General features: G+C 46.6%; 1 protein-coding gene across 1 annotated transcript in view; it reads right to left on the reverse strand.

Annotated features, from left to right (window-relative positions):
• The window catches only part of LOC134968623 (mucin-19-like), a 517,580-nt gene that overhangs the window by 483,273 nt on the left and 9,501 nt on the right, over positions 1–24,806 (reverse strand). Inside the window, exons 7-20 of the mRNA XM_063944156.1 lie at positions 21,640–21,915; positions 21,194–21,448; positions 20,746–21,012; positions 16,066–16,341; positions 15,620–15,874; positions 15,172–15,438; positions 11,771–11,908; positions 9,511–9,712; positions 9,282–9,424; positions 6,688–6,772; positions 2,889–2,924; positions 1,445–1,471; positions 622–709; positions 271–361 (exon numbers count right to left, since the gene is read on the reverse strand). Coding sequence (XP_063800226.1) covers positions 271–361; positions 622–709; positions 1,445–1,471; positions 2,889–2,924; positions 6,688–6,772; positions 9,282–9,424; positions 9,511–9,712; positions 11,771–11,908; positions 15,172–15,438; positions 15,620–15,874; positions 16,066–16,341; positions 20,746–21,012; positions 21,194–21,448; positions 21,640–21,915 — 2,406 coding nt within the window. The remainder of the gene's footprint in view (positions 1–270; positions 362–621; positions 710–1,444; positions 1,472–2,888; positions 2,925–6,687; positions 6,773–9,281; positions 9,425–9,510; positions 9,713–11,770; positions 11,909–15,171; positions 15,439–15,619; positions 15,875–16,065; positions 16,342–20,745; positions 21,013–21,193; positions 21,449–21,639; positions 21,916–24,806) is intronic.

Raw genomic sequence — 24,806 nt, forward strand, 5'->3', positions numbered from 1 at the left:
GTTCATGATCCCAGTCTGGATGCTGCCCATGGTAACCCTAGACAACGGCCCCACCGCTCCTTATGGGGTGGTACCCTAGTTCGGCCACTCTACGTGAACGAGCCGGCCTTGAGAAGCGTGTATCATACGTGTATCATATCACCATGTAATAATTGTCAGTGTAAATGGCAGAAGCCGCATCGGGATTATAATGTTACAGTAGTCATGTTGCCGCAGCTATTCCCTTGTGTCCGAGTAAATGTCCACGCACTGGGAGTATCAGTCACTTACACAGAAGCACGCCATCTGTCCGGTTCTTCCTGGCGTTGGCTGGACGCAGAGCTAAGCAGGTCGTCTGTGACCTGCCGACATCCTGTAGGCTCTGCGGCAGAATATAATATGTCAGCACAGTCACATTATGTGTCTTCCTAAATATACAATCTACACTGATTGAGGATCAGAGTAATATATGCATAGGGACTAAATGGAGATAATATAAGCACTATTATAGGATGGTGTTATAATACAGTCAGGGCCCTGAATATAGCGCTGTATCTGGTTATATAACCATAATAACGTGTACATCAGACAGAAGTGGTTGGATATCCATGGCTCTAGTCTGTGAGTGGTTACAATACATACCGCATACTCCTGCATGAATCCTGCGTTGTTATTCGCTCTCAGTACGTTATACATGGCCTCAAAGCTCTCTCTGCGCACAGCCGGCCTCCTGAAAGCGGCAACAGAACTTTCTTCATTTCAACCATTTCTGAGATAGAACTAAGCGGCGCATATTGTAAATTAAATGGAGGGACATTCTTTACTATAGTGACCGTATCTCTTAATGATATGGGTGTGGTTCGTTTTATCGACAGTGTCTAGGTCGACAATGTTTATGTCGACCACTATAGGTCGACAGTCACTAGGTCGACTTGGATGGAAGGTCGACAGGGTTTCTAGGTCGACATGTGCTAGGTCGACAGGTCTAAAGGTCGACATGAGGATTTTTTTTTGTGTCGTTTTCTTCGTAAAGTGACCGGGATCCCAAATTAGTGCACCGCGTCCCCTCGCATGGCTCGCTTCGCTTGCCATGCTTCGGGCATGGTGCCTTCGCTCCGCTACCGCTTCGCTCGGCACACTTTACCGTTCCAATCGTAGTCCACGTGGATCGTTAAGTAGGAAAAAATCCAAAAACAAAATAAAAATGTGAAAAACTCATGTCGACCTTTAGACCTGTCGACCTAGCACATGTCGACATAGAAACTCTGTCGACCTTCCATCCATGTCGACCTAGTGACTGTCGACCTAAACATTGTCGACCTAGACACTGTCGATCTTCAGACCGGATCCCAATGATATATGGTCATGTGCTTGTATGTACATATAAGGGGCAAACAACCAAAAGGGGTAGGGGTAGGGTGTTGCTAAAAATTTGTCAATAGAAAGAAATAGGCCAATCACTCACCTCCTCCGAGAGTCACTGCTAGGAGCACTACAACAATAAGGAATAAGGAATCAGTTACATAGGAGGTTACGTCAGAGGTTCGCGGATGCGCACATTGAGCAAGTTACATGCGGGAAAACCTCGCTCACTTCTGCTCGCACCGCTATATAATAAGCAAGACTTCCTTCCCTGATATACAGCAATTAAATCTCCCATTCAGTGTTACGCTATAAGGCCTTCTGGGAATGGGCATGACACTATGCTGATGTTTATATCAATGTTTTGACCAATTATCGGCAGACTACGCATGCCGCCGCGATCGTACTGCAGTGAGGATTTCATTGCACAGTGATTGACAGGAAGGGACCGTCTGGGCGTGGTAACCGGGAGTGGCGGCAAAAACGCAGACGTGTCATTGGGCGCTTTCAGGATGTGTATATGCTGCCAGATGCGATCATGTAGGCAGAGACACATGGCGCCTGCGTCGATACTGCCGCGTCCAATCTGCGTAGCCATAGACCTACTCTCCATCGAAACTCTAGCAGGTGCAATGTCTCCGTCCATGTACAGCCTGCAATGTGAGCGATTGAGCGTGTGTGTACGCAACCAACACGCCTGCGACATTCCCGTAACAGGCCAATAAGATGGCCGTTCTCCGTGCGTGCGCTGAGCCACCGCCCAGGGACACTCACTACATTATCATCACTGCACGTCTCCCTGCATGCGCCTGGAATTGTAACTGCGACTCTGTGTGGACACAAGTGGGATGGACGCCGCTCCAATGCATCCGTCACCAGCAGCGTATCCACCTCCGAATCGCTAGGGAATCTTGTCACTTTTATTATCTCCGGAAAATAAAGCAAAACACGCGTGGGCTGACCCTCGTCAGTTATGTGTCTGCATTATTCCACTTCATGTTACACACAGGGGGTCATTCAGACCCGATCGCTGCTGTGCGCCGGACATGGCTGACAGCCGACGGCTGTCGTAGCATAGCGATCGCCTCTGCCTGATTGACAGGCAGACACGGTCGCTGGGCGGGAGAGGGTGGCACGCTATTTTGTGGGCACGGTCCGGCCAATGCAGGCATGGCCAGACTATGCCAGGCTGCAGCGGCTACGTGACGTCACACGCAGCCGCTGCGACGAGTAGCTCCCAGCCATCGCGCAAGAGCTGCGCTGACCGGGAGCTACTCCTGAAGTATAAAAGCATTGCCGCTGTGCGATGCTTTTGTACTTCTGGGGGGTGGGGGGGTCAGGCCTGACTAGCCCTGTGTTTAGTGTCCCCCCGCATGTCAGTGTGCCTGATCGTAGCCCTGCAATATTTGGCAGAGCTACGAGCAGGTCTGAATTAGGCCCACAGTTCTGTACAGGGATGGTTTCTTTACATCATCAGGCCCAATAACAACCCCCCCCCTACCCACCCCACCCCTCCTGAGTTATTACCACAGCCATAGATCACTTACCCTGTGGAGGAAGCCTCTGCATTTTGTTTACACTGTCTGTAAAAAAAAACAAAATAATAATAACAACACATTATGCATTGATGAACAATACACATAAATCTAGCATTATATTTCCCATACTCTGTACTGTAATGCACACCAGCAGATCATTAATATTCCCACACATAGCAGTAGTAGTGGGTACTTCTGTTGCACCTGTAACAAGTAGAAAAAGGCGGTGTTGTCTATTGCACCAACCACATAGCTGCTGGGATCTGTGCCTCTGTAGATGCGCCAATCCTGCAGCGAGAACTCCTCAGGCCCACTGCCCTTCCAGTGGATGAGATAATATACACATCACTGAGGGGAAGATGTATTAACCTGGAGAAGGCATAAGGAAGTGATAAGTGCAAGGTGATAAACCCACCAGCCAGCCAGCTCCTAACTGTCAATTTACATATTGGAGCTGATTAGGTGGTGCGTTTATCACCTTGCACTTATCACTGGTTTATCAGTTCCTTATGCCTTCTCCAGGTTAATACATTTGCCCCTGAGTTTTCTTGGAGTCAGTTATATTCTCCATCTCATACTCCGGACGACCATCAACCAGCAGTTAGGATGGCACAGGGGGAGTCTTACAAACAACGCAATGTTCTGTGAAACTAACCACATTCCACACTTTTCAGACAATCTGTTGCTGATTTTGCTTAGTCAAAGCTTAATGTACTTTCCTCCAGACAAACTCATGTTTCCTTAATATTGGATGACTGAATTTGCTCATTGTTAAAAGAGTAGGATTTAGGATGATACCCATAAACATAATAAAATGTAGACTCCAGATGACCCAGCAGGGACATTGTCATAAGCAAACTCCACCCATAATGGTGGTTCTGTCCAATTCCTATGATTATGTGGCATATAACACCTCAACTATTGTTCTAGGGTTTAGTTGGAATGGTGGGCAGATGAGTAACTCAAGGAAAAGCCCCAATAATGACCAAAAGGCTTTCCAGAAGCTGGCCACACATTGCAAGCCCCTATCTGAGACAGTGTTAGAGTGAATTCTGTGCAACATATGAATGTGTTGAACAAAGAGACCGGTTAATTTCTTAGCTGAAGGCAGACTAGGGAGCGGAACAAAGTGATCCTGGTTTACTAAACCTGTCAAAAATAACCCAGAGGGTTTTAAATCCACAAGATTGAGGGAACTCAGTGATGAAGTTCATTAAAATATGAGGCCATTAGATCCACTTAGGGACAAAAACATGAGTGGATCTAATGATTGCCCTATAGCAGTTTTATTGTGGGCACCAGTGTGAAGGGGCAGAACTCAATTTGGGGAAACACATCTTATAGAGCGCCACCATATAGAACAGGCCAGAAGATTGAGGGTCTTACTGACTCCCAGATGGCCAGAAGACTAGTAATTATGAGTATCCAACAGTACTACACATCTCAGACATTTTGGAACAAATAATGGCCCAGAGGGAGCATTATAAGGTAATTGGCTTTGGGAGGATTGTGGGATATGCATCAAATTCCTGGTGAGACCAAAGGAAATCAGATGCAGGAGAGGATGAGTCTGAACCAAGGAAACCCTATCAGATGCAGGAGAGGATGAGTCTGAACCAAGAAAACCCTATCAGATGCAGGAGAGGATGAGTCTGAACCAAGAAAACCCTATCAGATGCAGGAGAGGATGAGTCTGAACCAAGGAACCCCTATCAGATGCAGGAGAGGATGAGTCTGAACCAAGGAAACCCTATCGGATGCAGGAGAGGATGAGTCTGAACCAAGGAAACCCTATCAGATGCAGGAGAGGATGAGTCTGAACCAAGGAAACCCTATCAGATGCAGGAGAGGATGAGTCTGAACCAAGAAAACCCTATCAGATGCAGGAGAGGATGAGTCTGAACCAAGGAAACCCTATCAGATGCAGGAGAGGATGAGTCTGAACCAAGGAAACCCTATCAGATGCAGGAGAGGATGAGTCTGAACCAAGGAAACCCTATCAGATGCAGGAGAGGATGAGTCTGAACCAAGGAAACCCTTTCAGATGCAGGAGAGGATGAGTCTGAACCAAGAAAACCCTATCAGATGCAGGAGAGGATGAGTCTGAACCAAGGAAACCCTATCAGATGCAGGAGAGGATGAGTCTGAACCAAGAAAACCCTATCAGATGCAGGAGAGGATGAGGCTGAACCAAGGAAACCCTATCAGATGCAGGAGAGGATGAGTCTGAACCAAGGAAACCCTGTCAGATGCAGGAGAGGATGAGTCTGAACCAAGGAAACCCTATCAGATGCAGGAGAGGATGAGGCTGAACCAAGGAAACCCTATCAGATGCAGGAGAGGATGAGTCTGAACCAAGGAAACCCTATCAGATGCAGGAGAGGATGAGGCTGAACCAAGGAAACCCTATCAGATGCAGGAGAGGATGAGGCTGAACCAAGGAAACCCTATCAGATGCAGGAGAGGATGAGTCTGAACCAAGGAAAACCCTATCAGATGCAGGAGAGGATGAGTCTGAACCAAGGAAACCCTATCAGATGCAGGAGAGGATGAGTCTGAACCAAGGAAACCCTATCAGATGCAGGAGAGGATGAGTCTGAACCAAGGAAACCCTATCAGATGCAGGAGAGGATGAGTCTGAACCAAGGAAACCCTATCAGATGCAGGAGAGGATGAGTTTGAACCAACAAAACCCTATCAGATGCAGGAGAGGATGAGTCTGAACCAAGGAAACCCTATCAGATGCAGGAGAGGATGAGTCTGAACCAAGGAAAACCCTATCAGATGCAGGAGAGGATGAGGCTGAACCAAGGAAACCCTATCAGATGCAGGAGAGGATGAGTCTGAACCAAGGAAACCCTATCAGATGCAGGAGAGGATGAGTCTGAACCAAGGAAAACCCTATCAGATGCAGGAGAGGATGAGTCTGAACCAAGGAAACCCTATCAGATGCAGGAGAGGATGAGTCTGAACCAAGGAAACCCTATCAGATGCAGGAGAGGATGAGTCTGAATGCTATTTTAAGAAACTAGTTGAAAAAGTGTCATCTTTAAAATTCTTGGAACCTGCTCTGTAAGTTATATTACTGTCAAAATAATAGAAGAAAGGCCCATCTGACCTATCTGGGGTTTAATCTCTGTGATAACTCTCTATATAAAGCATATTCTTATGTCAGTCAGGAATGTAACGGTGTGCTTAGCCCCTTCCAACCACTGTCTCTATTTGGCAAAAGACCGCACAGAGTAAGGCCGCCCAGCATGTGTGTGGCGCCACTCCGCGACTGGCAGGCGATCCGGTGCCATTTTATTCCTCGGAGCGGCTGTGTGTGAAATCACACAGCCAACCCGAAAATTTTCCCGACACGCCCCCATTTTGCCCACCACACCCCCACAATGCTGCGTCGCCACCCACCCAACGCCCGCTGCTGTCAAGCACCTTGCGGTCGCATCCTTCCAGGATACGGCCGCATGGTGAAGAGTCATGCACACGCACTATGGCCAGTGCCCCTGCTGCATCCGTCTCTGAATGAGGCCCTATAGCAGGGCTGGCCAAACCAGTCCTCGAGATCTACCAACAGTTCACATTTTCCAGGCCACCGAGCTGGTGCACAGGTGTAGTCATTACTAATTAAGATGTGCTGCATTCATTCCTAACTGACAATTCTACAGATCTCCAGGAGGCCTGGAAAACATGAACTGTTGGTAGATCTCGAGGACCGGTTTGGCCAGCCCTGCCCTATAGTATGTACACTTTATCTAGACTGACAGACAGGTGACAGAATGAAATGAGTCTGTGAGTCCAGCGTTACCTTTTCTTTCTCCAAAAGAAACATCCCAAAGTAATGACAGCAGACACAACCACGAAACTTCCGATTACAGCTCCCACGATATAAACTGAAAAGCACATATTGGTATCAGTTGGATATCAGCATAAAATATGGAAAAACATCAAACGAAGCAAATAATAATGTTAAATGCAGCATATACCACAAACAGGCTGGGCTCAGGACAGAACATTGCTGAGTTGCTCTTATACCTAACTGTCAGCTGCGGTTAATGCTGACGATCGCGGAGTTGAACAATGTTTTGCTATTGTGCGTGCGCAAATACCCCTAAGGACTTGTACAGCACATGCATCCCGCGCCATAGCGATGGAGACGCACAGTGGGTCTGATTCAGGTGTGGTTGGAGGTGTCATCGCTGCTGCTTACATATACTCATACTTGCTTACTCTCCCAGACTGGCCGTGAGGCGCCCGAAAGTTGGGTGACGCTCCCGCCCCTCTGGAAGAGCAGACAAGTCTCCCGATTTTTGTGGTCCCCCCTCCCTGGCCGGGCAGTCAAAGACGCGATTCTTGTTGAATCGCGTCATCATAGCCACGCCCTTTGCAGTATAATGGTGGTAATATCGGCATTACAGAGCGGGCGGCATGGCTTAAATGATGCAACGTGGCAAGCACCCCCCCCCCCCCCCCCCGTACCACCTCCGCCCCCGTTCCGCCCCTGGCCCGCCCCCTCTGCTCATCATTGCCCTGCCCCGCCCCCCTGCTGAGCCAACCTGGCTGCTCTCTCTTGGAGGGAGCAGCCAGGAAGTCGGTAAGTATGCATATACTGTAAGCAGACGCCTGCATGCATTGCTGATCCGAGCTGCGCTCTAGGGCACAGCATCGGATCCACTGCGACACCATCAGCCTGGCTGTATGATCCATGGTGATGAGCAAGAGGCCAGGAAATCTCTGTCCTCGGATGGAGATCCTGGCCTCATCCCTCATGAACAACAGCGGCAACATACCTCTGTTTTGAGAATTGGAGCAAATTCCATTGCCGCCCCCAAACGGCAGTAGATTGTCAATCACTGACAGTCTGCTGCCATACTGTGCCCACCGTTGCAGACCCGTACGGTATGGGAGCGGCGCATGCGCAATGTACTGAACACTGGCTGCAAGTACGTTGGGTCTCGGATCAGGCCCAGAGTGTGGAATGTATTAGAAATTAATACCAGTTAGGAGCTGGTTGGCTGGTACTTTATCTCTCTCCACTTTCCCACTCTCCAAGGCTTAGTACATCTGACTCATAAAGACACAAAGTGGGCGCCCCTGCCCGGGCACACTCAGGCGCACGGCTGTACGCCAGGGGAGGGGCTGATACCAGCACCAGAAAAGCATCGCTAGCGCCACTTCTGCAATAGCTGTTAAAGCGGTCGGGGCAGCGTTTGACTCTGAATCATGCCCACAGTTTGAAAACTGAAATGTGTGGCACATCACATAGTAACTGTTAAAAAAACCTGTATGTATCAAACAGGATGCGGTCTGAAGGTCGACACTGTCTAGGTCGACAATGTTTAGGTCGACCACTATAGGTCGACAGTCACTGGGTCGACATGGATGGAAGGTCGACATGTGCTAGGTCGACAGGTCAAAAGGTCGACATGAGTTTTTTAAAAAATAATCTTTTTTTTGAATTTTTTCATACTTAACGATCCACGTGGACTACGATTGGAACGGTAATCTGTTCGCTCGCCATGCGAGGGGACACGGTGCACTAATTGGGGTTCCCGGTCACTTTACGCAGAAAACGACACCAAAAAAACCTCCTGTCGACCTTTTGACATGTCGACCTACCACATGTCGACCTAGAAACCCTGTCGACCTTCCATCCATGTCGACCTAGTGACTGTCGATTTGATGATCCACACCCGTATTAAACACACATAGGTGGTCATTCAGAGTTGTTCGCTCGTTGCCGATTTTCGCTATGCTGCGATTTGCTGCTAAATGCGCATGATACGCAAAGCGCATGCGCTTAGTTATGTAACAAAAAACTTAGCAGTTTTGCTGTTGTTCGTGCGGCGCTTTTCAGTCGCACTGCTGATCGGTGAGTGATTGACAGGAAAGGGGCGTTTCTGGGTGGTAACTGAGCGTTTTCAGGGAGTGTGCTAAAAAACGCAGGCGTTCCAGGTAAAAACGCAGGAGTGGCTGGAGAAACGGGGGAGTGGCTGGCCGAACGCAGGGCGTGTTTGTGACGTCAAACCAGGAACTAAACGGACTGAGGTGATCGCAGTCTAGGAGTAGGTCTGGAGCTACTCAGAAACTGCTAAGAAATTTCGATTCGCTATTTTACGAATCTTTCGTTCGCTATTCTGCTAAGCTAAGATACACTCCCAGAGGGCGGCGGCCTAGCGTTTGCAATGCTGCTAAAAGCAGCTAGCGAGCGAACAACTTGGAATGACCCCCATAGGCATATAGTAACCAAGCAGTCAATTCAGGTTATGGACTGATGAATAATCTCAGCAGTAATATAGAGAAGAGATAAACATACAATAAAAGAGCACATACAGTACAGTAAGCGGATCCCCACAGAGGTGACAATCTGCCCAGAAGCATAGCAGCCTGTATGTACTGCACCTTTATTAGAAGCGTCAGCTCCTGCGGAAGCTGTTGCGGAAATACTGTCTGTGTAGTTGGTATAGGTTACAGTAGAGCGCTCTTCTAGGATGGTGTCGCTGTGTAAGTCATAGTTAATGGTGGTGAATCCTGCTACGCTGACCCTGGAGATCAGGAGATACATCTGAGTGGTGATTGGCTGCTCTATAAAGTATCAGAGTAATAGTATTACGATTGGTTGCCTGGTTACCTGTACTGTAAGTGCGGATCCAGTGGGCCATTGACGTAGGAATGTGTCTCCGTTTCATCTCCCACACGTACATCTACTTCCTGTGATCCCTCAGGACTCTGGGACATCCTGGGATCGATGACACAAGAGACATAGGTGCTTGTTGTCTGGTTCTTAAAGTCTCTGTACGTTTTAGATAGAATCCCGCCAGTTGGGCCGTCACCTGTAATACATTCAGGTAAATACGTTCCTCAAGGTGTTAGAGGGAAAGTACCCCAATTCCCGGTCATACAGTTTATTGCTATGTTTCTATGTTGGAAAAGATTCTGGGCTTACTCAGTGTTAGACACAGACGTGGCGTATTTTGCCGCAGTCGGGCGTGTGCACCTTTATGCTATTACCGCTACAAAGGGTGCAGGCCTGACATTAGGGTATACCTTACCCACCCATATATATACCTGCCGGTATTACTAACTGATGCATGAGGGAGGAAGACCACGCTGGGCTCGGACTCTGTTGGATACAGACTGCACAGTTGCAACTTTCTGGCCAGATGTTTGCTCTGCCCTGATCTCTAGATATGAAATTCAATCTATTTTATCTTTGGGACCCACAAAAAATTGCACACATGTAGGGGGATCCCAATACCATGGCACATTCATACATGGTGGCCCAGGCCAAGGGTTCGCTAACACATGTGGGGCTAGAACAAAGAAATGGTATGTAGTCATCATGTCAACATGGGTCTTATATCTACATCTTATGTTGACATTGTGAATATCGACAGTCACAATGTCAACAATAAATGTCAGGATTATGTTTAGGGTGTGGATTGGGTTAGGGTTAGCCTGTGGTTTGGGTTAAGGTTAGCCTGTGGTTGGTTTAGGTTTAGGGTTAGGCTGTGGTTGGGTTAGGGCAAGGCTGTGGTTAGGTTTAGGGTTAGGGTTAGGGTTAGCCTGTGGTTGGGATAGGGGTAGACTGTGGTTAGGTTTATGGTTAGGGTTAGGCTGTGGTTAGGATTAGGGTTAGCCTGTGGTTGGGATAGGGTTAGGCTGTGGTTTGGTTTATGGTGAGGGTTAGCTGTGGTTAGAGTTAGCCTGCGGTTGGGATAGGGTTAGGCTGTGGTTAGGGTTAGGCTGTGGTTTTGGGTAAGGGTTAAGCTGTGGTTTGGGTTACGGTTAGCCTGTGGTTGGGATAGGGTTAGGCTGTGGTTAGGTTTATGAGGGTTATGCTGTGGTTGGGTTAGGGTTATAAGATGTTGTTGGGTTAGGGCGTGGTTTGGGTTAGGGTTAGCTTGTGGTTGTGTTAGGGGTAGGCTGTGGTTAGATATATGGTAAGGTTAGGCTTTGGTTTTGGATAGGGTTATGCTGTGGTTAGGGTTAGCCTGTGGTTGGGATAGGGTTAAGCTGGTGTTAGTTTTATGGTTAGGGTTAGGCTGTGGTTTGGGTAAGGGTTAGGCTGTGGTTTGGGTTAGGGTTAGCCTGTGGTTGGGATAGAGTTAGACTGTGGTAAGGTTTATGGTTAGGGTTAGGCTGTGGTCTGGGTTAGGGTTAGCCTATGGTTGGGATAGGGTTAGGCTGTGGTTGGGGTTATAAGATGTTGCTTGGTTAGGATGTGGTTTGGGTTAGGGTTAGCTTGTGGTTGTGTAAGGGGTAGGCTGTGGTTAGGTTTATGGTAAGGGTTAGGCTGTGGTTTTGGTTAGGGGTTAGCCTGTGGTTTGGATAGGGTTAGGCTGTGGTTGGGTTAGGGTTATAAGATGTTGCTGGGTTAGGGTGTGGTTTGGGTTAGGGTTAGCTTGTGGTTATGTTAGGGGCAGGCTCTGGTTAGGTTTATGGTAAGGGTTAGGCTGTGGTTTTGGTTAGGGGTTAGCCTGTGGTTTGGATAGGGTTAGGCTGTGGTTGGGTTAGGGTTATAAGATGTTGTTGGGTTAGGGTTAGCTTGTGGTTATGTTAGGGGTAGGCTGTGGTTAGGTTTATGGTAAGGGTTAGGCTGTGGTTTTGGTTACGGTTAGCCTGTGGTTTGGTTAGGACTCATACACTGTGAAAGCACTATGCTGACTGTCCACATGCATAATGTTGAAATTACAGTATGACCATCTTGATATCGCGTATGCCGACAGAACATCTGTGTTGACATTCAGACTATATCAACATTCTGGTGTCCACATTCTGAATATCAACATTTTATACCACACCCCAAAGACATTTTCATGTGCAGTTTGGTCCTATTGTTCTTTGCGACTTCTATAGAAATAATGCATATAACAGTGGAAGCTCTTTACCACTTATCTCAGTTGTCAGTATGACAGCATACGCCACTATCGGCCCATCTGTGCTGCTGAAAGCCAGGAATGTAACATTCATTGCGGCACCTGATGAGGATAGAACGGCCCTCACGTTTGTTAGCTGATATGGAAGACCTGTGGAACAATTAAAACATTATAATGTCGAGAATTTACATAAAGTCCATGCAAAATAATATGCATATTATAATTAAAAGTTCCTGAATTACAAGAGACATTGGGTAGGGGTACAGCCCCCCCCCCCCTCTTTTTTCTATTATTTTTGTATGGTTCCTATTGTATGAACTACTCTTGTTTTACTTCATGACCTGATTTTTGTGGGATGTCTTTTTTAATCCAATGTATGTATTCTTGGAGGTTGTAGACCTTTTCTTTGTTATTCGTGTTTTGAACTACCCCTTTTTTACGGCACTCTATTTCCTGAGAGTCTGGTCCTGTGAGTAACGGTGGAATTAAGATTCCTTAAAAGACCATCAGATGTATATGACACAATTTCTGAATATATGGGTGTGAAGGTTTAGGCCAGCCAATAGCAATGGAGTCCCAGGCGCGTTTCGTCACGCTCACGTGACTTTTTCAATAGGATTTCGATAGGTCTTGTGATAAAAGTCTTGTGAGCATGGCGAAACGCATCTAGGACTCTTGCTATTTCTATTACCATCTGGGACCTACCTACTCCAAGCCAATACAGTCCGACACAACTCTATACCGGCAGGGCCATCCAGGATGCTCATTAGCGACAAATACACAGATACCTGAGCACACTTGGGTAAGCCGATACGTCTGGATAAAAATGTTGCACAAGGATTATAAACGGGCGGAGTGAGTTTGCGCATACAATTGGGCTATAGCCTGAGTGATCAGTCAGCAATACACCGGTGCAGGGAGTAATGAAAGGTTATAATAATTGTGGAACAACAATGGATAAGAGTAATATGTCAGCGGGTATCACTATGTAATGCCCTGGTTCCCAGTCACCATAAGAGTGGATTAGTCCCAGGAAGAATCCTTATGACTGGTACCAGTTGTGTGCTTGGCGAGAATAGTCACTGATAGCGGCTTATGCTCCATCGGCTTACATAAAGACTGGCAGCTGTACATTGCAATGTAATTTATTATCAGGAGCTTACCCAGATACTATAGACTGCTGATTATTACTATTACCAGTTATTTATATAGCACACACATATTCTGCAGCGCTGTACAGAGAATATTTGTCCATTCACATCAGTCCCTGCCCCAGTGGAGCTTACACTCTATATTCCCTATCACATGTACATGCACACACATTCATGCTAGGGTTAATTTTGTTGGGAGCTAATTTACCTACCAGTATATTTTTGGAGTGTGGGAGGAAACCGGAGTACCCGGAGGAAACCCACGCAAGCAAGGGGAGAATATACAAACTCCACACAGTTAGGGCCATGGTGGGAATCAAACCCATGACCTTAGTGCTGTGAGGCAGTAATGATAACCATTACACCATCCGTGCTGCCAATAATTGTACTGCTGATAATTGTGTGCTGCCATAGAGCCGCTTATGCTACATTGATTTAACAACAAACACAGCGTCCATACAGAGACTATCAGCGTTACATTGCTACAACTCATTCTGCTGGTGCTCCCCACAGTGATACATATCGCTACAACTCATTCTGCTGGTGCACCCCACAGTGATACATATCGCTACTACTCATTCTGCTGGTGCACCCCACAGTGATACATATCGCTACAACTCATTCTGCTGGTGCACCCCACAGTGATACATATCGCTACAACTCATTCTGCTGGTGCACCCCACAGTGATACATATCGCTACAACTCATTCTGCTGGTGCACCCCACAGTGATACATATCGCTACAACTCATTCTGCTGGTGCACCCCACAGTGATACATATCGCTACAACTCATTCTGCTGGTGCACCCCACAGTGATACATATCGCTACTACTCATTCTGCTGGTGCACCCCACAGTGATACATATCACTACTACTCATTCTGCTGGTGCACCCCACAGTGATACATATCACTACTACTCATTCTGCTGGTGCACCCCACAGTGATACATATCACTACTACTCATTCTGCTGATGCACCCCACGGTGATACATATCGCTACAACTCATTCTGCTGGTGCACCTCACAGTGATACATATCACTACTACCCATTCTGCTGGTGCACCCCACAGTGATACATATCACTATAACTCATTCTGCTGGTGCACCCCACAGTGATACATATCGCTACAACTCATTCTGCTGGTGCACCCCACAGTGATACATATCGCTACAACTCATTCTACTGGTGCACCCCACAGTGATACATATCACTACTACTCATTCTACTGGTGCACCCCACAGTGATACATATCGCTACAACTCATTCTGCTGGTGCACCCCACAGTGATACATATCACTACTACTCATTCTACTGGTGCACCCCACAGTGATACATATCACTACTACTCATTCTGCTGGTGCACCTCACAGTGACACATATCACTACTACTCATTCTTCTGGTGCACCCCACAGTGATACATATCGCTACTACTCATTCTGCTAGTGCGCCCCACAGTGATACATATCGCTACAACTCATTCTGCTGGTGCACCCCACAGTGATACATATCACTACTACTCATTCTGCTGGTGCACCCCACAGTGATACATATCACTACTACTCATTCTGCTGGTGCACCCCACAGTGATACATATCGCTACTACTCATTCTGCTGGTGCACCCCACAGTGATACATATCGCTACTACTCATTCTGCTGGTGCACCCCACAGTGACACATATCACTACTACTCATTCTGCTGGTGCACCCCACAGTGATACATATCACTACTACTCATTCTGCTGGTGCACCCCACAGTGATACATATCACTACTACTCATTCTGCTGGTGCACCCCACAGTGATACATATCACTACTACTCATTCTGCTGGTGCACCTCACAGTGATACATATCACTACTACTCATTCTGCTGGTGCACCCCACAGTGATACATATCGCTACTCATTTATATCCCTTGTAACTGTTATAGTGACTTACAGGTCATTGTAATAACTTTCTTCATTGCATTGTATACTGGAACTGGTGTTTATTGTCTGTATTATTTATAAATCAGCGTCTCTGCGGCTATGCACATTGGATTTGCTTAATTACATGATAATATACAATAATAAGTATAATTACGAAGAGGACTCAAGCCCCACGCAGATATAAGCTCTGTAATATTGCGCAAATTCTGACAATTAAACGCTAAAACAAAGTCTATGTTTAAATTATTGTTTCTTCAATTTTAAATTCATCAGTTAAATATCTCTAGGTATCATTTAAGCTAAATGTCACAAGGGGAAAAAGAAAACCTACTTGTGTAGATAGATCCTCTCTCGGGTAAACTCTGATACCCCCGGGCTCCGACTGTTACCACAGTAACGGTGTAATTAGTCCCAGATATCAGGCTCTGAAGGGTGATATTTGATGTGTTACTTGCTGCAGTCCAAGTGTATGAAGGATTCCCATAAGTTATATTATATGTCTTTATTACACCAGTCATATTGGCCGGCTCTCCCCAAGACAGTTTGATGAAGTTTACTCCAACTGTGGTAAAGGTTACGTTCCCTGGTGGGGTTGGATCTGTGTAATAACATAGAAATACAATTAATAGATGACATATACAGTCTATGTACAAGTAATGCAAAACTGAGACAATAAACAGTAAATGAGAATACACATGTTAGAGGGAGAGTAACAGGACAAGAAGTGCAGAGTCTATGTATGATCACATGATAAGTCACGTGACCCCGCTCATACTCACACGTGGCCTCTGTCACTCCAGCGGATGTCTGGCTGCAGTTACCACTAAGTGTCTGTACAGTGACTGTATATACCCTGCCTGGTGATAGCCCTGTCATATTCCATTGTGTAGCATTAGTCTGTGCTGTGACATTTATGTCTCCTGTCAGAGTGACTTGATAATAGTCCACGTTTACTGATGGTTTTATCCATGAGATTCCGAGAACATTAACCGACATGTAATTGCTGAGTGTGATGTTGGCAGCCAGTCCGGGAACTGAAGGGAAATTAAATCATGTTATCATCATATACAGATCCTTTAGGTCAGTGACCCAAATAATATATTTTATTCTTGCTAAAGTTCAAGAAAATGATCTCATAAATCACTATATAGATCAATATTATTATATAGCTATAAATGGACAGATCTCACTGATATGTATACATGTTCCTGTCTGCTGTACTCACCTGTGCAGGTAGTTAGTGACACAGGTACAGACTCAGTGACATTATCACCAGCTCTTGTATATACCATGAATGTATACGTTACTCCTGCTGTTAGATTCACTATTGTAGCTGATTCATTTGTCACTATTGTATTATATATCATTGCAGCTGGTGATATGACGTTTGTCTGGATTCTGTAGGTGTATGTAGACTTATACTCAGCGGGTCTACTCCACATCAGGGACACAGAAGAGGAAGTCACATTGCTGGCACTAAGTGACATCACTGACATTGGCTCTATAACGGAGGAAGCACAGACATATATACACATCAATATAACAGCGCAGTATATTAAATGTAATTAACAAACAAAAAAAACGTCAAAGGACAGAAACAACTCATTCTGCTGGTGCACCCCACATTGATACATATCACTACTACTCATTCTGCTGGTGCACCCCACAGTGATACATATCGCTACTACTCATTCTGCTGGTGCACCCCACAGTGATACATATCGCTACTACTCATTCTGCTGGTGCACCCCACAGTGATACATATCGCTACTACTCATTCTGCTGGTGCACCTCACAGTGATACATATCACTACTACTCATTCTGCTGGTGCACCCCACAGTGATACATATCACTACTACTCATTCTGCTGGTGCACCCCACAGTGATACATATCGCTACAACTCATTCTGCTGGTGCACCCCACAGTGATACATATCACTACTACTCATTCTGCTGGTGCACCCCACAGTGATACATATCGCTACAACTCATTCTGCTGGTGCACCCCACAGTGATACATATTGCTACAACTCATTCTGCTGGTGCACCCCACAGTGATACATATCACTACTACTCATTCTGCTGGTGCACCCCACAGTGATACATATCACTACTACTCATTCTGCTGGTGCACCCCACAGTGATACATATCACTACTACTCATTCTGCTGGTGCACCCCACAGTGATACATATCGCTACAACTCATTCTGCTGGTGCACCCCACAGTGATACATATCACTACTACTCATTCTGCTGGTGCACCCCACAGTGATACATATCGCTACTACTCATTCTGCTGGTGCACCCCACAGTGATACATATCACTACTACTCATTCTGCTGGTGCACCCCACAGTGATACATATCACTACTACTCATTCTGCTGGTGCACCCCACAATGATACATATCACTACTACTCATTCTGCTGGTGCACCCCACAGTGATACATATCGCTACTACTCATTCTGCTGGTGCACCCCACAGTGATACATATCACTACTACTCATTCTGCTGGTGCACCCCTCAGTGATACATATCACTACTACTCATTCTGCTGGTGCACCTCACAGTGATACATATCACTACTACTCATTCTGCTGGTGCACCCCACAGTGATACATATCGCTACAACTCATTCTGCTGGTGCACCCCACAGTGATACATATTGCTACAACTCACTCTGCTGGTGCACCCCACAGTGATACATATCGCTACTACTCATTCTGCTGGTGCACCCCACAATGATACATATCACTACTACTCATTCTGCTGGTGCACCCCACAGTGATACATATCACTACTACTCATTCTGCTGGTGCACCCCACAGTGATACATATCGCTACTACTCATTCTGCTGGTGCACCCCACAGTGATACATATCGCTACAACTCACTCTGCTGGTGCACCCCACAGTGATACATATCGCTACTACTCATTCTGCTGGTGCACCCCACAATGATACATATCACTACTACTCATTCTGCTGGTGCACCCCACAGTGATACATATCACTACTACTCATTCTGCTGGTGCACCCCACAGTGATACATATCACTACTACTCATTCTGCTGGTGCACCTCACAGTGATACATATCACTACTACTCATTCTGCTGGTGCACCTCACAGTGATACATATCACTACTACTCATTCTGCTGGTGCACCTCACAGTGATACATATCACTACTACTCATTCTGCTGGTGCACCCCACAGTGATACATATCGCTACTACTCATTCTGCTGGTGCACCCCACAGCAGGGCCGTTTCTAGACAATTTGGCTCCCAGTGCGAGATTTAAAAATGCGCCCCCCCCCCCCCATTGCTATAAAAAAAAATTGCGTCCCCCCCCCCCATATAGCTATAAAAATAAAAAGTATGCGCGCGCCGGAGGCGCGTGCGCTTCCGACAAGGCATGGCCTCATCTGATATCATCACGCCCACCACAGGGGGGGGGAAATATAAAAAGTCCTCATTTTACACATTACAGCAGCCAAGTGTCCCCATTTTACACAGTGCGGCAGGCAGGTGTCCCCAATTTACACAGTGCAGCAGGCAGGTATCCCCATTTTACACAGTGCGGCAGGCAGGTATCCCCATTTTACACAGTGCAGCAGGCAGATATCCCCATTTTACACAGTACGCAGGCAGGTATCCCCATTTTACACAGCGCGGCAGGCAGGTATCCCCATTTTACAAAGTGTGGCAGGCAGGTATCCCCATTTTACACAGTGCGGAAGGCAGATATCCCCATTTTACACAGTGCGGCAGGCAGGTGTCCCCATTTTACACAGTGCGGCAGGCAGGTGTCCCCATTTTACACAGTGCGGCAGGCAGGTGTCCCCATTTTACACAGTGCGGCAGGCAGGTGTCCCCATTTTACACAGTGCGGCAGGCAGGTGTCCCCATTTTACACAGTGCGGCAGGCAGGTGTCCCCATTTTACACAGTGCGGCAGGCAGGCCCCCATTTTACACAGTGCGGCAGGCAGGTGTCCCCATTTTACACAGTGCGGAAGGCAGGTGTCCCCATTTTACACAGTGCGGCAGGCAGGTGTCCCCATTTTACACAGTGCGGCAGGCAGGTGTCCCCATTTTACACAGTGCGGCAGGCAGGCCCCCATTTTACACAGTGCGGCAGGCAGGTGTCCCCATTTTACACAGTGCGGCAGGCAGGCCCCCATTTTACACAGTGCGGCAGGCAGGTGTCCCCAATTTACACAGTGCAGCAGGCAGGTATCCCCAGTGCGGCAGGCAGGTATCCCCAGTGCGGCAGGCAGGTATCCCCAGTGCGGCAGGCAGGTATCCCCAGTGTGGCAGGCAGGTATACCCAGTGTGGCAGGCAGGTGTCAAGTGGTGGGGGGGAAGGGGGAGAGAGAGACATACTTACATGTTCCGCTCTTCGGATCCCGCCGCCGGACGTCCCTCGCGCCGGCCGCCGCCGCCGCCTCCTTCCAGGCTTCTCTCCTCCCTCTCCCCGAGCGCTCCTGCTCGAGGGGGCGGAGTTTCGTGGAATGACGCGTTTGCGTCATGACGCAAACGCGTCATTTCGCGAAACTCCGCCCCCTCGAGCAGGAGCGCTCGGGGAGAGGGAGGAGAGGGGAAATAACACTTAAAGTGCCGCGGCGGGCGCCCCGTGCGGTTGCACGGCTCGCCCGCCGCTAGAAACGGCACTGCCCCACAGTGATACATATCGCTACTACTCATTCTGCTGGTGCACCCCACAGTGATACATATCGCTACTACTCATTCTGCTGGTGCACCACACAGTGATACATATCACTACTACTCATTCTGCTGGTGCACCTCACAGTGATACATATCACTACTACTCATTCTGCTGGTGCACCCCACAGTGATACATATCGCTACAACTCATTCTGCTGGTGCACCCCACAGTGATACATATCACTACTACTCATTCTGCTGGTGCACCTCACAGTGATACATATCGCTACAACTCATTCTGCTGGTGCACCCCACAGTGATACATATCACTACTACTCATTCTGCTGGTGCACCCCACAGTGATACATATCGCTACAACTCATTCTGCTGGTGCACCCCACAGTGATACATATCACTACTACTCATTCTGCTGGTGCACCCCACAGTGATACATATCACTACTACTCATTCTGCTGGTGCACCCCACAGTGATACATATCGCTACAACTCATTCTGCTGGTGCACCCCACAGTGATACATATCGCTACTACTCATTCTGCTGGTGCACCCCACAGTGATACATATCGCTACTACTCATTCTGCTGGTGCACCCCACAGTGATACATATCGCTACTACTCATTCTGCTGGTGCACCCCACAGTGATACATATCACTACTACTCATTCTGCTGGTGCACCTCACAGTGATACATATCACTACTACTCATTCTGCTGGTGCACCTCACAGTGATACATATCACTACTACTCATTCTGCTGGTGCACCCCACAGTGACACATATCACTACTACCCATTCTGCTGGTGCACCCCACAGTGATACATATCGCTACTCATTTATATCCCTTGTAACTGTTATAGTGACTTACAGGTCATTGTAATAACTTTCTTCATTGCATTGTATACTGGAACTGGTGTTTATTGTCTGTATTATTTATAAATCAGCATCTCTGCGGCTATGCACATTGGATTTGCTTAATTACATGATAATATACAATAATAAGATATATATATATATATATATATATATATATATATAATTACGAAGATGACTCAAGCCCCACGCAGATATAAACTCTGTAACATTGCGCAAATTCTGTCAATTAAACGCTAAAACAAAGTCTATGTTTAAATTATTTTTTCTTCAATTTTAAATTCATCAGTTAAATATCTCTAGGTATCATTTAAGCTAAATGTCACAAGAGGAAAAAGAAAACCTACTTGTGTAGATAGATCCTCTCTCGGGTAAACTCTGATACCCCCGGGCTCCGACTGTTACCACAGTAATGGTGTAATTAGTCCCAGATATCAGGCTCTGAAGGGTGATATTTGATGTGTTACTTGCTGCAGTCCAAGTGTATGAAGGATTCCCATAAGTTATATTATATGTCTTTATTACACCTGTCATATTGGCCGGCTCTCCCCAAGACAGTGTGATGAAGTTTACTCCAACTGTGGTAAAGGTTACGTTCCCTGGTGGGGTTGGATCTGTGTAATAACATAGAAATACAATTAATAGATGACATATACAGTCTATGTACAAGTAATACAAAACTGAGACAATAAACAGTAAATGAGAATACACATGTTAGAGGGAGAGTAACAGGACAAGAAGTGCAGAGTCTATGTATGATCACATGATAAGTCACGTGACCCCGCTCATACTCACACGTGGCCTCTGTCACTCCAGCGGATGTCTGGCTGCAGTTACCACTAAGTGTCTGTACAGTGACTGTATATACCCTGCCTGGTGATAGCCCTGTCATATTCCATTGTGTAGCATTAGTCTGTGCTGTGACATTTATGTCTCCTGTCAGAGTGACTTGATAACGTTCCACGTTTCCTGCTGGTTTTATCCATGAGATTCCGAGAACATCAACCGACATGTAATTGCTGAGTGTGATGTTGGCAGCCAGTCCGGGAACTGAAGGGAAATTAAATCATGTTATCATCATATACAGATCCTTTAGGTCAGTGACCCAAATAATATATTTTGTTCTTGCTAAAGTTCAAGAAAATGATCTCATAAATCACTATATAGATCAATATCATTATATAGCTATAAATGGACAGGTCTCACTGATATGTATACATGTTCCTGTCTGCTGTACTCACCTGTGCAGGTAGTTAGTGACACAGGTACAGACTCAGTGACATTATCACCAGCTCTTGTATATACCATGAATGTATACGTTACTCCTGCTGTTAGATTCACTATTGTAGCTGATTCATTTGTCACTATTGTATTATATATCATTGCAGCTGGTGATATGACGTTTGTCTGGATTCTGTAGGTGTATGTAGACTTATACTCAGCGGGTCTACTCCACATCAGGGACACAGAAGAGGAAGTCACATTGCTGGCACTAAGTGACATCACTGACATTGGCTCTATAACGGAGGAAGCACAGACATATATACACATCAATATAACAGCGCAGTATATTAAATGTAATTACTGTAATTAACAAAAAAAAAACCGTCAAAAGACAGAAACGAGGGAGAGGAGAGGAACCACTGTCAAAAATGAATAAAAAACAAAGGAACAAAAAAAAGGAGGGTGACAGTGACCAGTGTCCCCCATGGACTCCACAGTGATACATATCACTACTACTCATTCTGCTGGTGCACCCCACAGTGATACATATCACTACTACTCATTCTGCTGGTGCACCCCACAGTGATACATATCACTACTACTCATTCTGCTGGTGCACCCCACAGTGATACATATCACTACTACTCATTCTGCTGGTGCACCCCACAGTGATACATATCGCTACAACTCATTCTTCTGGTGCACTACCACAGTGATACATATCGCTACAACTCATTCTGCTGGTGCACCCCACAGTGATACATATCGCTACTACTCATTCTGCTGGTGCACCCCACAGTGATACATATCGCTACTACTCATTCTGCTGGTGCACCCCACAGTGATACATATCACTACTACTCATTCTGCTGGTGCACCCCACAGTGATACATATCGCTACAACTCATTCTTCTGGTGCACTACCACAGTGATACATATGGCTACTACTCATTCTGCTGGTGCACCCCACAGTGATACATATCGCTACTACTCATTCTGCTGGTGCACCCCACAGTGATACATATCACTACTACTCATTCTGCTGGTGCACCCCACAGTGATACATATCGCTACAACTCATTCTGCTGGTGCACTACCACAGTGATACATATGGCTACTACTCATTCTGCTGGTGCACCCCACAGTGATACATATCACTACTACTCATTCTGCTGGTGCACCCCACAGTGATACATATCGCTACAACTCATTCTTCTGGTGCACTACCACAGTGATACATATGGCTACTACTCATTCTGCTGGTGCACCCCACAGTGATACATATCGCTACTACTCATTCTGCTGGTGCACCCCACAGTGATACATATCACTACTACTCATTCTGCTGGTGCACCCCACAGTGATACATATCGCTACAACTCATTCTGCTGGTGCACTACCACAGTGATACATATGGCTACTACTCATTCTGCTGGTGCACCCCACAGTGATACATATCGCTACTACTCATTCTGCTGGTGCACCCCACAGTGATACATATCACTACTACTCATTCTGCTGGTGCACCCCACAGTGATACATATCGCTACTACTCATTCTGCTGGTGCACCCCACAGTGATACATATCGCTACAACTCATTCTTCTGGTGCACTACCACAGTGATACATATGGCTACTACTCATTCTGCTGGTGCACCCCACAGTGATACATATCGCTACTACTCATTCTGCTGGTGCACCCCACAGTGATACATATCACTACTACTCATTCTGCTGGTGCACCTCACAGTGATACATATCACTACTACTCATTCTGCTGGTGCACCCCACAGTGATACATATCACTACTACTCATTCTGCTGGTGCACCCCACAGTGATACATATCACTACTACTCATTCTGCTGGTGCACCCCACAGTGATACATATCACTACTACTCATTCTGCTGGTGCACCTCACAGTGATACATATCGCTACTACTCATTCTGCTGGTGCACCCCACAGTGATACATATCACTACTACTCATTCTGCTGGTGCACCCCACAGTGATACATATCACTACTACTCATTCTGCTGGTGCACCCCACAGTGATACATATCACTACTACTCATTCTGCTGGTGCACCCCACAGTGATACATATCGCTACTACTCATTCTGCTGGTGCACCCCACAGTGATACATATCACTACTACTCATTCTGCTGGTACACCCCACAGTGATACATATCACTACTAATCATTCTGCTGGTGCACCCCACAGTGATACATATCACTACTACTCATTCTGCTGGTGCACCCCACAGTGATACATATCACTACTACTCATTCTGCTGGTGCACCCCACAGTGATACATATCGCTACTACTCATTCTGCTGGTGCACCCCACAGTGATACATATCACTACTACTCATTCTGCTGGTACACCCCACTGTGATACATATCACTACTAATCATTCTGCTGGTGCACCTCACAGTGATACATATCACTACTACTCATTCTGCTGGTGCACCTCACAGTGATACATATCGCTACTACTCATTCTGCTGGTGCACCTCACAGTGATACATATCACTACTACTCATTCTGCTGGTGCAACCCTCAGTGATACATATCACTACTACTCATTCTGCTGATGCACCCCACAGTGATACAAATCACTACTACTCATTCTGCTGGTGCACCCCACAGCGATACATATCGCTACAACTCATTCTGCTGGTGCACCCCACAGTGATACATATCGCTACTACTCATTCTGCTGGTGCACCTCACAGTGATACATATCACTACTACTCATTCTGCTGGTGCACCCCACAGTGATACATATCACTACTACTCATTCTGCTGGTGCACCTCACAGTGATACATATCACTACTACTCATTCTGCTGGTGCACCCCACAGTGATACATATCACTACAACTCATTCTTCTGGTGCACCCCACAGTGATACATATCACTACTACTCATTCTGCTGGTGCACCCCACAGTGATACATATCACTACTACTCATTCTGCTGGTGCACCCCTCAGTGATACATATCACTACTACTCATTCTGCTGATGCACCCCACAGTGATACAAATCACTACTACTCATTCTGCTGGTGCACCCCACAGTGATACATATCACTACTACTCATTCTGCTGGTGCACCCCACAGTGATACATATCACTACTACTCATTCTGCTGGTGCACCCCTCAGTGATACATATCACTA

The sequence above is a fragment of the Pseudophryne corroboree genome, chromosome 11 (assembly GCF_028390025.1).
Source record: "Pseudophryne corroboree isolate aPseCor3 chromosome 11, aPseCor3.hap2, whole genome shotgun sequence".
Lineage (NCBI taxonomy): Eukaryota > Metazoa > Chordata > Amphibia > Anura > Myobatrachidae > Pseudophryne > Pseudophryne corroboree.